This window comes from Perna viridis, chromosome 2 (genome assembly GCF_037379345.1).
Source record: "Perna viridis isolate PV_CMFRI_1.1 ecotype Kerala chromosome 2, ASM3737934v1, whole genome shotgun sequence".
NCBI lineage: Eukaryota > Metazoa > Mollusca > Bivalvia > Mytilida > Mytilidae > Perna > Perna viridis.
In genome coordinates this window covers 20,999,707-21,021,738 of record NC_142446.1, presented here as the reverse complement: position 1 = coordinate 21,021,738, position 22,032 = coordinate 20,999,707, and the positions used below count along the sequence as shown (strand labels likewise).

The following is a 22,032-nucleotide window of genomic DNA, read 5'->3' as shown; positions in this document are numbered from 1 at the left end:
ACATTGCACCTACCCCAAAGAACGAGATAAAGGATACTACAGACATTGTGAAGTCGACCTCATATCTTGACCTACACTTGGAGATCGATGGTAAAGGAAAACTATTGACTAAACAATACGACAAACGCGATGACTTCATTCCGAATAGTCAACTTTCCTTTCATCTGTGGCTACATCCCTTCAGTACTTGCGTATGGAGTTTTCATATCATAACTCAATTTTGAGTCACAAAAAATCAATTTCGTGAGACAAAAATCTATTTTGTGTCACAAAATTCAATTTTGTATGCAAATTAGTTTACAAAATGCTTTGAATATGCAAATGAAACTTCTCATCACTATTTTGTAAGTTTCTCTTCGGCTATAGTAACCGCGGGTCCCGCAGACGCAGGTTTCCGATTACTTCGAGCAAGGACATATCATATGGGTGATGAGCTACAGGGGCGGATCCAGGATTTAAAATTAGGGGCGCACAATTAAATTTTTTTTAGGTTAAATCTTTGAAATATTCTTTTAGAGTGGGTGCAATGTAGCTGTCTTTTGTGGTAAAATTAGCGAGAAATTAAAGTTTCAACCTAAAACCGCCCAAATCTACCCCTGACAACTCATGCTTTGCCAATTTTTGGAGGTGGGGCGCACGCCCGCCACGCCCCCGTCCGAATCCGCCCCTGAGATATTCTGTAAAAGTAAGTAATATATAATAAGGTATTTCTTTTGCTGAACAGTGCATCCATCATATGATATTCCCTTGCTCTAAGTAATCGGAAATGTGCGAGACCCGCGGTTACTATATCTAATGAGAGGCCTTCTTACAAAAATGGTAATGAGAGAGAATTCATTTAGATATTCAAAGGATTCTGTAAACTAATTTGCATACAAAATTGACGTTTGTGGCACAAAATTGATTTTTGTGACACAGAATTGACTTTTGTGACACAAAATTGAATTTTGTCTAAAAAAATGAATTTCGTCGTTACAAAATGAAGTGATCATAAAAAAGTATGTGTAACATAGTTTTGTACGACAAAAATGATTTTGTTATGACGGAATTCAATTTTGTGTACACAAAATTAATTTTAATTAAAAAAAAGAACAAGTCCCATTCGGCGTCCCGTAGTTGATGCATGTGTATTGTTTTACATTTGCATGTTAACTATAGAGTTTTAAAATAAAGATGTTATTGATATTTGTAATAATCATTCTATCCGACTATACATCCATGATCGAAGAAACTTTTATTTTACTTCAAAAGTAGATGTATCTAGGAATATATGGGATAATAAAGCTGTAGTTGAGCAAGGGACTTAAAGGTGCATGGATAGTGAGTGGTTCCTTTATCAGACCGACCTTATTGTTGAAATCATACTCTAATATAAAAAAAATAGACTGCCAATGAAACAGTCATCCACCAATACAAAGAAACGAACAATTAAACTTCTACAGGTCACCACACGGTCTTAAATGATTGGCAAAACCCATACCATAAAGCAAGCTGTAAAAGGCCCTAAAATAAATGATGTGAAACTATTCATAAAAGACGAAAATCGACCTTATCTATAGATAAAAAAAAACACGAAAAACGAGTAACAATGAACATATCCTTATTATAGTTATTTTAAGTCAGTTCCTTAGGGTAAAAATGTCAGCAGTGTATTTAAAAATGTCAGGGTTACACAGCGCAAAAATATCAGCAATGTAAGATAAGCATTGTGAAATTTGTCTATTAAATCAGATTTGGAAGGATTTTGATGGTTTAGCCATGAACTGAGATTCAATACAATACAGGAAAAGACCTATTAAGGGAGCAAAATCTGTGCCCATCGGAATCCGTACAAGCTGCCGATACATTTCATCGCCGAAACAGATATAAATGTCATGACGAAAACTGACTGAATTAATTATGTCCTCACAGGTCCAAAAAGTATTATTTTTATTTTTGTCTCGTTCGTCAGAGATAATGACCTTTTCTATTACAGCAAATATATTTATGATCTGTTTTATCGAAACACCATTTGATGAGATAAGAACGTCTCTTTTTAAATAAGGTAACGTATAAGTGTGTTGTAAAGTGTGCAGAAATCATAACTGTCCACACTTTCTACGGGTTTATCAAAAGCATGTAATTTATCAAAAACTTCCAGTAAGTTGTTCACACTCCTGAAAAAGATAACACCATTTTTTTCATAGACTTTATTACAATAATTTATAATTAGCTCTTTTAATTTATTGAAAACACTAGTTAAAACGACAGAAATTTTAGTTGTAGTACAACTTGAGGACGATATTTATGTCTTTTTTCAAAAAAAGTTTATTACCTCTGGGTCTTCGACAATGCTAAGGTCATCAGTAATGACATGACCACTGGGCTCATATCTGGATTTGGATAGTGTACAGTCTTATTATAGAGGAGTGCTATCTTAAAACATCCGATGACACTGATGTATAACTAAAAAATATATCTACTAGATTTTTTTTTATGGCTGTAAGAAATAATTGGTGGTTCAATGTTATCTAAACAGGCAGGTATAAGATTGTGTTGTGTCATTAAATATTCTTTATTATGGTTTAATTTAAATACCAAAATTTAACCAGTAAACCATTAAAAAAGTTTGATGAGGTCAGAGTCATTACAAAATTTGGTCTATTAGATAGTAAAGGAAATTTTTTTATCCAATCAGAAACCGTATTACATCTGAAATTAAACTATTAGGTTTATGTCGATTAATTTGTTCACCATGAGACTTGTGATTCTATTTCCTTTAGTCAATACCCATGATGTTAATAGGCAATGTTCGAGATATGCCCCACCCCCACCCCCCCTTGCCCGTGATATTATCAATAAGTCTTTCTAATCTATGTCCTCGGTAATGTCTGGAATTAGGTGCCAAGAAACTAAGTGTCTTTACAGGACACATAGGTGTCTAAATGACAATTTGTAGCACACACGGTGAGCTTATCAACTGAGCAACACTTTTAGCTAGATGAGAGGTACATGTATCTTAAGGCAGCTTTGATTTCTACCATTGTGACTCAAGTTTAAATACTCTGAAAGACAGTATTCGATAAATTGAATTTCGACTTGAAAATTTAGAAACTGGAAAAGGCCAACTATAGTTTGAAGTTCAGTTAGGCAGGATGTCAGATAGTTTCGTGTTCCTTCTTCCAGATGTTCCATGTAAACAAGACAACAACCGCGAATATTACACAAATTGGTACACTGCTACGATGCAACGTGAATTTTTGTGTGATGTTTTGAAGATGAATTAAATGTCATTCATAATCAGAATTGTGAACTTAAATAAAAAAGTATGTTTTAAATTTACAACAAGCTAGATGCGCTTGAATTCGATTCTGGTTCTTTCCTTTCACATGTATCTTATCCCTATTTTGCAATATGAAGAATTTTCAGGCCTAAAAATTCAATAATCGATATTAATTGATTCAGTACCTAGTACTTTGATTTTAAATTAAAATTAAACCATACTGCAATAAGAATACTAAGCTTAGTATTATTAACAATATACATTATTTTTAAAATATTATGTCAAGAAATCCAATATTATTATTATACCAGAAGAAAATACCAAAAGTACAAGTAGGCAATTAGTAGGGTATCAAAGTTGAGCATGAACAAGGTGTACTTGTAAGAGATAATTTCCTTCAAGTGTTACATCATTTACATGTGAAATTTCCACCAATCAATTTAGGGGGAAACATAACCTAGATAAATTTGTCTACTTATTAGAACCATAGAATTTTTCTATTCTCATTAAACACTAGCCCACATTAAAAACCTGCTGTTTTGCCTGCAGACTAAGATATTAAAATCTGAATATTCATTAGTGCCTTTCATGTAAACTTGTATTCGGCTAGGTCACTTAGTTGATTCTCATGTAAATTTTATGGAAAGAAACCAATAAGTATACTGATTAATTGTATGACCTTTTATCTTGAAACAAGACAAATCAAACATTCAAACTCCTTCAGATCAGTGTGCTTCATTCTTAAGGGTCCATGAAATGACCATCCTTTTTATATGCGACTGCTCTTCCCACAGATACTTTTTTTGTTAGTTCCTTCTATTAAAAGTGTAGAAAAGTAAAATTCAAGCAAGGAATTGAATCTAACCCCTTGTACAAGTTCTTGCTATTTTCGAGAAAATAGTAGGAGTAATTACTTGTACATAAAATTAATCAACTTCTGGATTAATAACAAAAAGACAAAATAAAATTTTATACACATTTTATTTATTTCAATTTTATATTCATTTCTTGTAGAACAATTCTGATGGCAAACAATAAGCCTTTCATATCTTCAGGGAACAAATGTCCAATATTTCCTATTCTAAAGCAATCAGCATTTAGCACCTTCCCAGGGTATATGACAAAACCTGAAATGTTAACAAAAATGCTTTGAATAGATATAGCAATACAAAGAATGAGGAACATGTATTGTTGTCTACAAATATCAGTGTTGGGAAGGAGATTGTCATCCTTAAGCTTAAATGTTATGCAACTTTTATACTACCAGTATATACATAATTTAGAAATGATTCAAAAGCTTTATTGCAAAACATGAAATTCTTCCGAGCCTATATATCGCTCACCTGGAAACCAGGAGAATACACTTGTCACCATGAATAAATATCTAGCCAAGTAATAGGGTTACTCGTAAACTTCTATAATAATTTGTCATAATCTTTTAAAAACCATCTTTATACATGTTAATTAAGCTCTTATGAGAATAATTTGCTCATTAGTGTGCTATTTTTGGCAAATTCAACAAATTTAGCAATGTCAAGCTTAGCTACTTTCAGCAAAATATGCAACGAACAAAATAAACTTTAAATCTGTAGGTGCAACAGAATTCATCATTCAAACTTCGTCTATGTTCATATGGTAGACATGCAACTCTAATTTTAGTCAAATCTGACTAAGGGATGCATCATATTATACAAGTTTCTGGTCCTGTTAATTAGTGAAAACTTGAGCTACAAACTGGGAAGACTTCACGTCATATTTTTGTGTTATAAATATGACTTAACCAGAACAAAACAAGATTTATGAGCGGTTACATGTCAAAATGACGTCACAAAGTACTGTTTTAAGCAATATCTAACAATTTCTTACGAAAGTTTGAGGTTTGTTTGTAGTTTTTTGGTCTGGACATATTAGTCACAAGTTTGGATAAACTAAATTATATGGTCAAAAATTGTCTTGATACAATAAGCTTTCATGGATGGAATTCAAATTGTCATCCCATGTGGCCAAAATCTCCTGTATAGAATATAATGAAGTGGAGTAATTTTAGCCATTTTGGCAAAATTAACACATTTTGGTTCCATTTTGAACCCTGTCTACCACCTGTAACTGTAGTGCAACTGAATAAACCACCCAGCCTACCATTTTTAATTGTAGTGAGTTCATTATGCTGTAAGGAGTACTGAATGCTGTAATATGTTCTTAAATAATTTCTATAAAACCAACAGTGCAAGTACTTTGGTGTTACCATCCCTATAAACTTACTAGTGCAGAACACTGTTTGAGTTCATTTACAAAAAAATATTTTATGAACTAAAATCCTGCATTCATCTATAACAAAACATGTTGAAGTAAATAGAATGGAAATTAAAAAAAAAGATATTGTCAGTGACTTTATACCAGGTCATGGTGACTTGACATTGATAGCATAATAGTAACATTTTAATGTGGTTATGAACTATTTATTTCAGATAAATATTTGACGAATAAAAAACATATTTGAAATGGTGGTTCATTGTGTAGAGAATGTAAATCAATCACAGAAACAAAACAACAAGAGGCTCCAAGGAGCCTGAATTGCTCATGTGGTTAAATATTTTCCTTTCCAGGGCAATAACTCTAATAAAGGGTTGACCAACAATTTTGACTCAAAGAAGACTTTAGAAGGACTTATCATATGGATCATTTCATTAATTGAAAGTTTTGTTCTGTCTATTATAGTTTTCAAGATATTGGCTGAAAACTGCTAATAACATTATTTTTTGCCTTTCAAGGGCAATAACTCCAACTTTAGAAACCCAATAATAAATGTTTCTTGAACTTAAAACATATTTATTTTTTAACCTTTGGACATTCATATAGACCCATTTAAAACATGACACCAAATAAAAAATAGGAACAAATGGTTAAATTCAGAACCACAATAATTCCTATCTTGATTAAAATCAGACTTTGAATTTGGTTCAATTTGAAAACAGACCCAGAAATCTAATTTCTAAAAACACAGAAATATCAAAGAACACCAATAATCGAGTCTTTTAATTCAAATACCGGTACTATTAAGAGTGGTCAAGAAATAAGTAAATTGTAATAATGCCTTTCTGTAAGCAGGAAAGGGACTAAAACCACAGAAAAAGACTGAAAATATGAATATGTCAATCATGAAATTAAAAGTGACATAAAAGTGCCATTATAGAATATATAACAAAAATTAAACTTGTTATAGTTCAGAACTAAATACCTTATAAATTTAAGATGTACCTAATTATGATCTCATCAGTTCTATGGTGCAACATCTCCATGAGATGATGAAAAGTTTGATACAAGTAAATTCAGTGTAGAGGTTGACCTCTAAAAAGTTGTGGTAATTGTGGAAACATCATTTAACTTGTACAATGTGGATTGTAATACATCATATGTTTCTTGTAGTCATAGAACTATACAAATGGAAATAAAGCATTTACACATAATGGTTAGAGTAAGCAATTCTTATAAACTCAAGAATTTATTTTTTCTTGAATTCAAGCAAAATTTATTTAGGACACATTGACCAATTTGAAAACATCGGCCCAATTTAATAAAATGCTTTGTAGGACATAGCACTGTACAACCACAGAATAAATTGGACAAGTATGGATACACCATTCATTTGACACAGGATAAGAATTAAGGTGGCGCCTTCATATTCTGTCAGAACCTCCAAAATATATCCAAGCCTTCCTTTTGTGTAACAGCACCTTGTGGTAAAATTTCATTCATTAAGATCTTTCTTCGAATACTCAAGTTATTATTTGGATGCTGCCTCTGCCTGGCATCAATGACGGCATTATGGTTTTTTTTTTGGATCGTATAAAAATCTAAATACATGGTTAGATTTAGCAAGATTTGATGGAAATGATCATACAAGTTATAGTTTTTCTTAAACGCTAGCCATCTCTTAGCTTTATCTAATGTTAAGAATAAAATTTTATGCAAATTTGTCTTGGAGGATGAACACTTTAGACTAGTTTTTATGAGTGTTGGATTATTTACAACACACTTTCAAATAATGGACTTTGACCTTTTTGCAACACGTTCTTCTCAAGACTTTCAAAATATAAGTTTTGTCTAAGAGGCCATCTCTTGTTCAAGATGCACCTTGTAAAAATTGACAATGATATTCTCACATACCCTTGAAATATACAGTTCTTTCCTTCAGAATTCTCAACAACTAGCCTGAATAATAGAGGACTGTATAGGATTCAACTAGCCTGAATAATAGAGGACTGCATAGGATTCAACTAGCCTGAATAATAGAGGACTGTATAGCAACTAGCCTGAATAATAGAGGACTGTATAGGATTCGATTAGCCTGAATATTAGAGGACTGTATAGGATTCAACTAGCCTGAATATTGGAGGACTGTATAGCAACTAGCCTGAATAATAGAGGGCTGTATAGGATTCAACTAGCCTGAATAATAGAGGACTGTATAGCAACTAGCCTGAATAATGGAGGACTGTATAGGATTCGATTAGCCTGAATATTAAAGGACTGTATAGGATTCAACTAGCCTGAATATTAGAGGACTGTATAGCAACTAGACCAAAACAAGAAAAGTACAAATCATTTCACTAGCTCAGGCTACAGCATTACTGTTTTGATAGACATGTGACAACATTTGGTGAAGGTTTTATTATCTTGACTAACTCTATAAAAAACTACTGTGATAGAAAGCAATTTTAGAGATAAGCATTTTCATAAGTCTTTTTGACTAAAGATGAAATTTTCGTCTGCCAAAATCTAAGAGAAAGCACTTTATATTTTTTAGTGTGAAGCTTTTCTCTGTGAAATAACCCTTCTCTTGTACAGGTGACATGCAATGAAGAGAACATCTGCAAAGTTGTTATATCAGCATTTCGAATCAGAAATATTATCCGCAAGCTAATGAAAAGAATACCCGGGCTTCACTTGGATTTCAATATCCTTAAAGGTTTTCTTCTTATTCAGGCATTATTAACACATGTTGCATAATCTTTGTACAAACCATCATCCAAAATTGACTGAAAGAATAGAGAATTCCAGGTATAAAAACTCCAAGAAACTATGACAATAATCTGGAAATCTGTGAGCAAGGTTACAAACAGAATATTCCTACTCCTCAAGTGGATTCAAATCATGTGTATTCTGATCATCTCTTCTGACCTGACATTATCTTGTTCATACATATTTACTTAGGATGCCTAATTCATCAAATTTTTATTGTGCAGTTTTGTAAGATTTAGATTTAAGTTCTATGAAGAAATGAACAGACAGGCAGACAGACAGGATAATTAAAAAATAACCCATACTTTGTTTAAAGGAGGTATAGTTATACATTATTGAAATTGGTCAATAAATAAGCAATCTACACACAGTTTATGCAATGCTTGTTTTTGATCTCTTAAGATCATTATCCCTTACATCACCTCTCCCCCTTTTTTTTCACGTAACCTGCAAAATCAACTATATAAAGCCTTGTGATACAATGTTATGAAGATCTATTGTATTGTATTGTATCTATAAGTTATTGTATGTGAACAAAATGTCTTAAGATGGAGACAACAACATCCCCATAATAATATGCCATCATATTGGATATTGAATGATTAAGGTCAACTTGGCCTGATAACACTTAATCATCTGCATAACATTCAATACTGAATACAAATTATAACTTGAGAAATAGACAAATAATTTTAAAGCCCTACACATATAGTACTACAAAGAGTTAGTATCTAAAGACTTGACAATTTTCTACAAAGACATTTATGTTCCAAGTTGGATGTGTAACTATTACAAACAAATAAAATTGAGTTTGCATTCAAAAGGTCTATTCATTTAGGTCACACTTGGCACAAAGAAGAATGATGGAATTTAACAACTTTATTTGCTTATCAGTTCCTCTCACATGACAGACTTCGCATTTAACAAAGTTACCAAACCCCCATCAATGGTAATATTTTGTTATGTGCAATTCTAAATAAATATTTCTAAATAAATATTGCTTCAAAATAATTTATACCAGAAATCACTTTCTATGTTTATTTTGGTATTATGTACTTCACAGCAAGGGACAGACAGAATATACTTATCAATGGTATATCTATCAAATTTAAGTTGAGCATTAATTAATGTGAATTTTGTGTCCATCAATAGTATCAATACACACCAATATAAATGTGTTACTAATGCCATTGAAACATTGGTGCTAAGTCTCTGACTACCAGCAGAAGCCTCCCGAAATTTCATTAAAAAAATCTACAATCTTCCACTTACATGCCTGTATAAAAGAGGAAATTTCTTCAGTCTTATTTAAACTTTTGGCATAAAATCATAATAAATTACTTCAATTCTTATCAAAACAAATTAATTTTGAAACCTGTTACTATTACTATCATTATATAACATTGAAACATTGCAGGGCAGGGGATGTCATGAGAAATTGTTGAAGTTAATTTGGATTTAAGGTAAAATAAGCGGAGGTTGGTAAACATGAAACTCATTGTGAATCTGGAAATCTCCTGCTTTTAGAAAATTTTGAGAAGGCAAAGCCTGCTTTAGAATTTTCGAAGGTTAGCACTGATGCATTGAAGTGTGGAACATTAAAATAGTAAAAATGATTTCAAATAGAAAAAACCAGTAAAAAAATGAAAGGAAAAATTTCCACCTTTCTAACCCAATAAAAACTTATGACTGAAACACAGTATTAAATTCTCTTCATACATCAACTAACCTAAATATAAAACATATGTGGAACATAAGTGAAAAAAAAAACAACATATATTCAAACTAAGGAATGGTCTGTATCTAGGTGTCTCACTGTGTCTTAAGGAAGATGAGTGATCATGGTTTAATCAGATTTAAGATCTCTTTCCTCTTTATTTTCATCTAATATAATCTTTTTAACTGATTCAAATTTTTGATTCACTAAAACAAAGTCTATTCTTAACAAAATTCTTGTCCTACACAGATGTACAATCCTGAGCAGTTGGAGCTAGTATAGGTACACCATTCAAGTTTGATACAGGACTGAATTTTGAAATTAAAAAAAAAATGTTTGACACAGGATAAGAATTGAAGTAGTCGCTTTTTGGCTCATAATTCCTGTAAAGTTACAGTCAATAACCCACAAAATTAATTGTTGCCTTTCTGTTGTAGTATGACACCTTGTGGTACAATTTCAAAGAAATACTTCTGGTACACTTGTACTCCAGTTATAATACAGCAATCAGAAAATCGTTGTTTTTGGTCCTGTTTTGTTGGTCCTTAATTCCTAAACAGTTCAAGTGAGAACCCCTAAAATAAATCTCAGTCTTGCTTTTGTGGCATGACACCTTTCAATGAGGTCCATTTATTCCGATTATTGTCCAGACATCAGGTAAATACTCCTTAATATTTCAAGTCAAAACAACCACAATCCAAGCCTACCTTTTGTGGGATGGCACCTTCAAGCACAATCTGAAAGAGATCTATTCTCATTTACTTAAGTTATGGTCTGGACATCAGGGAAATGCTCATTTTGGTCTCTTTTTGGACCCTCATTCCTTTTTTGGTTCAAGTAACAACCCTAAAAAATCAATCCTAGCCTTCCTGTTGTGGCATGTTTACTTGTACAATTAAAAAGAGATCCATACATTTATGCTCAAGTTTTGATCTGCAACCAAATGTCAGACACTGGACAACATACAACCACAAATTTGTCTTGTTGTTTAATAAATCATTTCCAAAAATTTTCAGAGAACTGGTTGAAGTTTTATGTTGTTATATGAAATTGGAAAATCACCCCTTTTATGATTGAAGTCCAAAATCACACATTCTGAAAAACAAAAATTAAAAGGGAGCTTACATCAATATAAATATTTCCTTCAGTTTTCATGAATACAAGTAGAAGTAAAAAGTTCTGCTTTCATGGTGCTTTGTACTCCATTATCTCAAAAACAGTTAATAATAAAGTAGTTTTGCAAGCATTTATCATAAACCCCTTGTAGAGACATACAATGCACCAAAACAATTCATTAAAATCAGATGAAAAAATCTTAAAATACAGTAAAATTCTGTCTTCCAAAAATGATACATTTGGTTCACTATAACTAAATTTATCGAACAGAAACAAGAAAGTTAACAACAATGACAAAGACAATGACAACAACGATGACAGCATCATGACATAATATGACCACAATTTTTGTGGTCATATAAAAAACTTGGAGTGAATCCCAAATTAGAAGTTAATTCATTTAAAAGTGTTATATTTTGTTCTAGGAAACGATTCAAGAAAATTTAATGCTTTTAAAACTGTGAATGTTCAAAATACTAATAAATGGTCAAAATTCATGATAGCCTATTTCTTAATGATACCCCAGTCCCCAATTGATAAAATACACCTTTTGACCTCCAAATTGATTTGATTCAAATTCTAAAAAAAGGTTCACAATGGTAATAAGTAATAAAGTAAAAAGATTCTGTAAAAGTTTCATAAAATTCCATCAGTGATGTAAGGGGAATAAATGATAAGGGATGGGTCCCCCTATGATCCAATTTTTATAAATGACAAAGTCCATGTTTTGCTATGTGAAACACCCATATTGATTTGGAAAAAAATCTAAAATACGAGAAGCACAATGGGAATATGTATTTTATATTTTCTGATGGTTTCATCAAATTCCATTCAGTGGTGTAGGAGGAGTAAAGATAAGAGATGGGTCCCCTCTGTGTAATGGAAGAAAATACAGAAGAAAGGAAGGAAGTACAGATGGAAGGATGGAAGGATCAACACCTCCATCACCTTATAGGATGGGAGGATCAGTATCTCCATCACTTTATAGGATGGAAGGATCAACACCTCCATCAATTTATAGGATGGGACGATCAGTACCTCCATCACTTTATAGGATGAAAGGATCAACACCTCCATCAATTTGTAGGGTGGGAGGATCAACACCTCTGTCACTTTATGGAATGGAAGGATTGACACCCCTATCACTTTATAGGATGAGAGGATCAACACCCCTATCACTTTATAGGATGGAAGGATCCACACCCCTATCATTTTATAGGATGGAAGGATCAAAACCTCCATCACTTTATAGGATGGAAAGATCAACACCTCCATCACTTTACAGGATGGAAGGATCAACACCTCCATCACTTTATACCCCACAATGCAAAGTAGGAGTATAAAAATTCTGAGCAGAGTGCAGCTTAATTTTGATATTTTTTTGCATGTATATTTAGTCAACAGAAATGTTACACATGCCTTGAATTTGTGTAAACTGACCCACTGTTCCTGAATGGTGAGTAATAACCAAACCATTAAAGCTTGTGTTTTAACTGATACAAAGTATTAAAGGTTGACTTCTTTACAGTTTTTAAATTAAAATTACCAAATAACTACAAGAATTTTAAAATACTTTAAAAATTATTTGCCCTAATATGTAGATACATACGAGTCAAGATGACCATTCTATGTAAGTGTTTAAAATGCTGCAAAATTAAGCTCATTAAGCTCACACACAGGTCTATTTTCACACTAAGATAAAATTCTAGGTGCTTTTTTTATATGTCTAACTTAAAAATATTTAAAACTTTGAGTGTCTAGCTCAGGTTTTATATTATCACCATTCAGATGTAAAGTCTTCCATACTCAATTCTGGTATCTGAATCAACCACGAAGATTTAACCCCTTACATGGTCCAAAATATCCAAGGTATCAGTTACAACTATGCTGTATGAAGTGACATGAACATTTGTGTTAATATTCTTAATCCATGTCCACAATTGTCAGGACAAATCAATTGACAGTTAATTCACCTTTGCTTCTTGATAATTATGTCAAACCTGGGTTTATAAAATTAAACATGAAAAGTGAACATAAAACGTCCACTTAATAAACTGAGGATTTAAAAGTTTTGACTCCTTTTAAGTACATGACAACAAATTTGATTCCTCTAAATTGATGACCAATTATCATAACTCTTCAAATCCATAAAAACCAAATATTTTCAATGTTTAGTCTTAATACGCTTTGGTTATAATGACCTGTTATCCCAGAGATATGTTCCCCCCTGGTAATGTCATTCAATATTTGATAGTGACTGCTCAGGCATATGCACGAAACAGATATGGAAGTGTAATGAAGTGATGCTAATGCAACTATACACACTAAAACCATTGATCAAGAATTCATGAGTAATTCATGTTAAATTGACCTGTTTAGAAAAAAGAATAACATAAAAACTTGAAAAAGATATTTTAATATGACAATAGACCATAACTGTGGGGAAATGTATGATACAGAAATGGAACTGTGATGTAGTAATGTCAAAGCCACTACACACCAAATAGGATTGACCAAGCCTTTATTAAACTGATATAATAAGAAAACTGAACATTAAAATCTTAACCTGAATGCCAAGTTAGAAAAACAATACCGTAGTTTCACCTTCCAAAACTTTCATTGCAGGTAAGAAAAAAATACAAGATGTTGATTTTTGAACAATGCAATATTCTTTGAAAATTAATAAATGGTAATATTACAAACAAAACAAAAAAAAGTCTGGTGACCTATTTGTGGTCATATTATGTTTTGATATCAAGCTAAGGTATACAAGAAAGAGGATATGACACTGGATTTACAAAACATCTATATCTTTCTAACAGAAAAACAGACTTGTGAGTAATATCAGCTGTATATACTATATTGATAAATAAAGAGCTTTGAGAAGCACAGCATGATATGACCATAATTGTTGAACCCTGAACAGTTGGGATAAGTGTGGGCATAATATCATTTTTTCCCACATTTAAGCATAAGGACTTGTTGTTCAATGTGGACACAACAACTGGTTTGGATACAATATAGAAAAAAAAATAGAAAATTGATTGAAAATTAAGAAATCAAACTAAAAAAAAAGTTAATTTTTTGGGGGTGTTGCCCCTTTGACCTCTTATAACTTGAAAACAGTAAGAGATATCTGAAAACTAAATGAAAAATGAGCAGGCAGGAATTTTTACAACGAATCTAATAAAATGGACCAACAAGAGGCTCCCAGGAATCTAAATCGCTCACCTTGTTAAATTTAACCTCTCAAGGGCAATAAATTTAACAAGGAGTTGTGCAACAATTTTGACTCAAAAAGATGTTGGCCTTATAATGAGGATCATTTCAGCAATTGAAAGAATTTGGATAAACCTTAACGTTTTGGATATATATGCGAAAAACTACTGTCTAACCCCTATGTTCTATTTTTGGTAACATCGACCAAATTTTTCAACAGATAATAAATCCCCACCACAGTCCTATGCAGGATACCTCAAGGAACATTCACACCAAGTTTAGTTCTAACTGGTCAAGTAGTGTCAGAGGAGAAGAGTTTTGAAAAATTGTTAATGACGACAGATGCAACAACAACGGACACTACTGATGCTGCCAAGTAATGGCAATAGCTCAAATGGCCTTTGCCCAGGTGAGCTAAAAATCAGATAATACAATAAGCTTTTTCTATCAATTCTACTGATAACACATATTTTCCTCCTTTTTGCCCCCGCCTTCCAAAAGGGGTGGGACAAAAACCTCCAAAAATCTATAGGGCCTCTGCCATGTTCATAGGAACAGTGTTTTAAAATTTCAAAAAGATTGAAATTTTCCTCAGTGAAATAAAGTTAATGGATGCTAACAACAGAAAACAATAATAACAATGTTAACAGGGTGGTACCATTAAACGACTGGAAAAAAAATTTTGCAATTGTATAAAAATGTTTTTTTATGTACTGAAAACATTGTGTTGACTTATTACATGCACATGTTTAACTTGGTTAAATGCACTGTAAAATACTACAGTACTTTAGCATTTTATTTTTTTTTCATGTGAGTTCTTTAGTTGACATTTTTTATTAATATTATTATTATTTATTAAGACTTCTGACTTTTGTTGCAATATTTCATAGTGCAGATACAGTAAATAAGTAAGTAATTATTTTATTATAGTGATCTGTGTTAACATATATGATAACTATGTTACATCGAATAAGTGTATCAAACACTTGGCCGTTTGGATCTAAAAGTCACCTTATATTTAAATCATTTTATATAGAAACAATAAGATAATCATGGATTGTCAATAGAACAATGACAAAAAAGAAAAACGGAATTTGAAAATTGAAGTATTAGAAAAAAAAAATGTTATCAGTTGATCAATTACTTGTACACTTTGAAAGTGCTTTAATTCGTGGATAACAATTTCCATGAATTAGGGAAGATACACATGTTCATAGATTCTTGAATTTGTGGTTTTCAGAATTTCAGTAAACACATCAATGGGAATCTCCTTTTCATTGAAAACCAAATTTCGTCGTCTGGTTTACCCACAAAAACTATGAAAATTGGTACCCCACGAACAATAGTACTTTCACAGTATGTGAGAATGTCTTAAATTGGAAGCTCGTACAATAAACTTTGCTAATTTCCTTCCTTTATTTGGACATTAAAAGATTCATCATAGCAATCGTGTTCATGAATGTATATTCATTAAAATCAAAAATATCATGAAACATGTCATTTCAAATGTTATCATAAATATCACATTCTAACAGAAAATGGGTCTCGGACTCCACGGTCTGTTGGTTACTCAGTCTACACCGCCTATCCTGGACCTGTCTACCAATATAACGTTCTGTCTCAACTCATAGTGGTAAAATAACACTAATTGCACTAAATGAAATCGCTCTGATATGTTTATGTTCAACATCACACAACTCTCTAGTTTGAAATTGGTATTAAAAGTTCTGTAAGTCCTCAGTCTCGAAACGTTCTGTAAAGAGTCTGACCATATTACAGGGTACATTTCAAGTAATTTCTATTCTACAGTTTTTAAATCTATTGTCCACTTCCAGATGAAAAAAATGTCCATATCAAGGTGTTGGAGTAAATATATAAGGTTTTTTGAATCCCCACAATTTAAAGATACTTCATCAAGGAGAAAAATATAAATTTACTTTTTCCATTGCCTAACAACAGGCTGTCCGACTAACAGTAAACTGGATTTTTACTTACCATTCAGACTTCAAGTTATAAAGTAGATAATGCGCATAGTCCCATTTTTCCCATTAAAAAGGTCCATAACTCAAAAACAATAGTATCAAAATTATGATATCGAAACAGATCCTCCTTGTGTATCAAAAACAACTTGAATTTATAACAAATTCTGTCAAAGGCAGTTTAAGTTAAAGCATGGACAAGTTTGACAAATACATGCTGGCCCTTTGTAAATCTCTATTTTAACAAGCATTCTGAGAGTATTGCATGGCAATACAAAGTCCCCTACCAAAAGAAATTTATGTAGAAGAGAATAGAATGCAAATTTCATGCATATTCTGTTAATGAGAAAAGTGTAAAAAAAAGTCTAAGGGCCAAAAAATTCAACAGACCAACAAATTCAAGAATGATCTGCAACTTGTAAATGTAAACAATTAAAGTTTGTTTTTGTCTGTGAAAACATATGTCTCACCCCCTGTCCTGGAAACTGGTTCCACTTGCAGTATCCACCATATCCACAGAACAGCTTCATAAGTTTCAGAGGATTACTGACAAATTTCTAAGTTAAAAGCACACACAAATTCCTATGTTCAAAGGGGCACAACTCCCACAATAATTAGGGGATAAAAATTTCCTGGTAATATGCACAACTACATACGATGTTCTTGCTACATAGCACATTATGTAAAAATTTGGTTCAATGGTTCCAGAAGAGTTGTGCCGACGAGGTAATTTATGAGGATTTTTGGCAAATTTCTAAGTTCAAAGGAGCATAACTCCTACAAAAATTAGGGGATCAAAATTTCCTGGTAATATGCACAACTGCATATGATGTTCTTGCTACATACCAAGTTTCATAAAATTCGGTCTACCGGCAGTAGTATGAGAGGAGTTGCCCTGACAATTTTTGTGAAGGCCAGATGGACAAGCAAAAAAAGATGTCTCCCCACCAAAGTAAGGGAGACATAATTTACCAAATATCAAAACATATATCTGCAAGCATGACGAGTCCAATGGCCATAACTCGGTAAAAAAAAAAAACCCAAAACAACGGACCGTAAAACAATTCAAACTTGATCTGTAACTTGTCATGGTTAAGCAATGTTTCAACTATTTAATATATATCCACAAAAAATCATGACCTACAAAAAGTGGGAAACTATCTTCCTGCATGAATTTTCAAGTCAAAGGGCCATAACTCAGCAAAAAATCACCAGATTGGAACAACATTTGAACTTGATCTGTGACTTGACACAGTCAAACAATGCACTAAATATCAATTGTGTATCTGCAAGAAAAAAGTGCCATAAACTGATTTCCTGGATTGAAGGATGGACAGAGTGCAAACCTAAAGATGAAGATAAGGAACTAATAACCATGAAAATTACAAGAAATATTAGAAATGACCCTACTGTATAGTTCTTCCTGAAATTAAACTGGTTAGTTGAACTTGTTCCACCTATAAGTTTAATCATAAATGTATAAGGCACAGGTAATTTTTTTTATTTTTTTATTAAAGTTTCATGCACTCTAGTGTAATATCATTTTATGATCATAAAAAAGAATTCAACTGCTTTCTAAAAGTACGTACATTTAAAATTGATCATATGTTTTACGCACTGAAAATGAACTCATACACTTAACTGACAAAAATGCAGAACTGATTCATCATATCTGTTATGGTTGTTTGGCAATAGAGAAAATTAGTTTTAAAATGTAAAAAGTAATACTTAAGAAAAGTTGATAGTCTACCAGATTTTAATTAACAATTAATTTAGTTGAAATTTACATGCCTATATTATCAAGACTAAACTAGGATTTATGAGACTGTAAATATAAAAAAAAAACTTTTGTCTTTATAGACTGAAATGTAATTTGATATTTTGTGATTTCAATGAAATATTTGCAAGTGATGCTAAAATTTCCATTATTTTAGTCTTTATTATTGCAATTGTAACCACATCACATTTTCATACAAAAAACAAAAAAACAAAAAACAAAAAACAAATATGAAAATCAAAAACATTACAATAAATGCCTTCATCTGCAAAATCCCAAAGCTTCTTCAAGTGGATAAATGATACTTTAACATTCACAAATCTGTTACATGGAATAACATTTATGCAATTATTGCTACAATTGATAATACTGGTACAATGTAACTGATAATCTGGGAGAAAAAATGTTCAAGGCTGTCTTGGATCCAGAAACATTCATTCTTCTTAAATCAGAATGTTTGTGAGGGACCAGCTTCAAAGATTATGAAAAATGTTTTTTCAATAGGGTTTTAATTGCAACATTGAAAACTCTGAAAAATCATCTGCCCATAATCCAATCTAACGTCAAAACATTTGCATATATAGTTTCAGAAAAGTTGAACCACACAAAATGTTTGGTCATCTTGGTCACTAATGCTGAACCAAAAGTGAATTGTAGAGGACAATTAAAACCATAATTTCTGCCAGATTTATTAACAAAAGTATCTCTAGACATTAACTTGTAAAATGTGTTTTCTTGTAGGGTTTGAACAGCAAAAGCAAAACAGATTGTTAGTAAAACAGAAGAACTTTGAAAATAGACCAATGAGAAACAATTAAGGCCCCTGGTGACCACCCTGTTCAGTCAAGCTAAACCAAATAATTTCTTTGTAGAATGCCTATAAAACATCATTTTGGTTATAGATAATACAGTTATATCTATATAATACAGTTATATCTATATAATCCAGTTATATCTAGATAATCCAGTTATATCTAGATAATATCAGCCTAAAAATTTAAAAAGCTATGCTAGAAACAATTGAGTATAAAAAAAATAATTTCCAAAGATATTAAGAATCTAACACCTACATGCTAGTGAAAGATAAGGTAATCTCAGACATCAATTTTTAAATTGTTCTCCAACGAGGCTCCATGGAGTTTGAGAACTATCATATCTTACAAAAAGGTGTAAAAAATTCCTCTATCTAGCATGAGAAAAGCTGGTGTTTGATAATTTCTCTCACTTCGAGCTTGTTTTCTGATCAGATTTTGAAATGACATTAAACAGTTGCTGATCATAATGCATTGGGCTATTGCAACATCACAACCAGGTATATATAGGTTTCTTATAAAAAGTTAATGAGTAAACAAACTGAATGAAATAATCAATCACTAGTAAAACTCCTTCAATTTAATATTTTTATGGACTTTTCAATCACACATTGGTAAGATATGATTGATCTCTACAAACTCAATTTTTTTCTGTTCCAATTTTCTACTGGAAAATTCAAATGTCCGTCTAAACCTGTGAGGCACAGCTAAAATTAGGCACTTTTTTTGTCATTTTTTTAAGTGAGAAATTTAAGCCATTTGTCCATGATTTAATTTCAGAATTAACATGCTTTCTGATTGGATATAAAATTTGTCCAACATCTCACAGACCAAATTTTGTTAGGTGACTATGTAGTCAAAAATCTTTTTTAAATGATTTACTCGTTAAATTTTAATACTTAAATTAAAATATAAGGAATGGCTGTTATACTTTTTTTGGTCTATATGAAATAACCACAATGCCAGTGATGAACACTTAAATATAACTTGCTGTGTAGATTATTTAGTGAACACTATGTGATTGAGGTTATCTCTTCATAGACAGAAAAAATAAAAGACAGTCCTTAATTAATATCTAACCTCCCTCTTCTATTTTACAAGTGATGGATTTTTAAATTATCAATTTTGACTAACTCTTCAAACTATATGTTATGAAACACTAATCAAATGCTTTTATTTTTATAAACAAGTTTAAACATATTCATTTCAATTTACTGGTACATAGCCATTATTTTAACTAATAATTTTTTTTTTGTCTTTTCACAAAAACCCAATACTACACCCATAATTTAATCATCATTCAAGAATTTTTTTGTAATAAGGTTTCCAATGGAAAAATCCAAATGAAGATAAACATTCTCAAAATCAATATTTGCTTTCCACACCTAAATTATTTCAGAAATGAAAGTTTTCTACTTGCCTAGAAAGTGGAACATCCTTAGTCTAAGAGAAAGTGTAACATCCCTAATTAAAAATGCACTCACCTCCAGGTGAAGGGAAAGTGGAATCCTGAAACACTTAAAATGCTTTGCCGGATTTTGACAGATATACAAAATTATAGGGTTGTAAATAACAAATTCGCAGTCCCTTACTGGGTGTAAGATTGAAATGAAAGGATGATAACCATATTAAGTGAGAATATCAATTTAAACATACTAAGAATCTAAAATTCATCTGGTAATGGAAAAATGATCTGAGTGAATCACAAGAAAATAATACAAAATAAATTTAAAGTAAAAAATTATTTTTCTAATTATTCAAGCATGTTGTGTTGTATCTAATATCCATGGAAATATACAAATATACCAAATTACAAATCATCACATAGGAATAACAGATCTAACTCAAATTCAGACTTTATCTAGATTCCATAACCTCAAAAGAATTAACTGTCACTTCAAAGAAGTTAAGTCCAATAAATCTGGAAAAAAAAATCATCTTTTCATATTCAATGAAAGGTAAGTCTAAAATACTTTGCAGGGAAAAAAACTGAGAATGAAATTTAAATTTTATCTACATAATACCAAACTGAAGTGCTCACCTGGTCAAAACCAGTCTTTTAAGCCTTCTAAAACAAGAACTCAAAATTGGACTCTTGACCCTACAGTACTTTTGTCATAAGAATCATTTAATCAATAACAGTAATGGCGGCAATGTTTTTACATGGATAAAAAAAACCAACAGTCATGTGGTGCATCACTCCAAATTTGGTTGGATCAGTCACATAGTTTCAGAGAAAATTTTTGGTAATTATAACATCAAAAAGTACTTAAAAATATAAAAAAGGGCAATAACTCCTAAATCGGTCAATGGATATTCACACAAAAATTTGAAAAGATAGATCATCATGCTGAACACTTTTACCCCATGTCAGAATTGGTTAAACCTTAGGGTTTTGAAAACAAAAGGCTCCCAGAAGCCAAGAGCAACTGAGAGTTTTTATCTCTCTATCATAGTTTTCAAGAAATAGGCTAAAAACTGTGAAAAAAGTCATTTCAGTAACACTTTTATCACTTTTAAGTGACAACTTTTATCCCTAAAGACTTTTGTAGGCCCAATAATCAGGATCATTTTAGCGACTGAAATAATTTGGCTAAACCTAACGGTTTTGGAGATATAAGCTAAAAACTACTGTCTGACCCCAATATTCTATCGTTATTAAAGGCAGCCATATTTTCCAAGGATAAAAAATCTCCACATCAGTTCTATGCAGAATACCCCAAAGAATATATATAATAAGTTTGGTTCCAATTGGTCAAATAGTGTCAGAGGAGAAGATTTTTGAAAGAAATAACCTTAAAAATAGCCAAAAAAAAAAAAAAATAGTCAAAAAAGGGCAATAACTCCAACATGGCTTAATGAATAAAAACAAAAATTTGATCACAGATAGATCTCATCACGCTGAACACTTTAACCCCATGTCAGAACTTGGTTAAACTTAACAGTTTTGGAGATATATGCTAAAAACTACTGTCTGACCCCTATGCTCTATTTTTAGTAACGTCAGTCATGTTTTTTGATGGATCAAAAATTTCCACACCAGTTTTTCGCAAGATACCACAAGAAACATTCATACCACGTTTGGTTCAAATTTGTCAAATAGGGTTAGAGGAGAAGATTTTTGAAAG

At 31.7% G+C, this 22,032-nt stretch overlaps 1 protein-coding gene across 1 annotated transcript in view; it reads right to left on the bottom strand.

Annotated features, from left to right (window-relative positions):
- Positions 1-4,224: 4,224 nt before the first annotated feature.
- The window catches only part of LOC148624022 (uncharacterized), a 38,161-nt gene continuing 20,353 nt past the window's right edge, over positions 4,225-22,032 (bottom strand). The window contains exon 8 of the mRNA XM_088566436.1: positions 4,225-4,389. Within this exon, the coding sequence (XP_088422562.1) occupies positions 4,247-4,389 (143 nt within the window). The 3' untranslated portion in view covers positions 4,225-4,246. The remainder of the gene's footprint in view (positions 4,390-22,032) is intronic.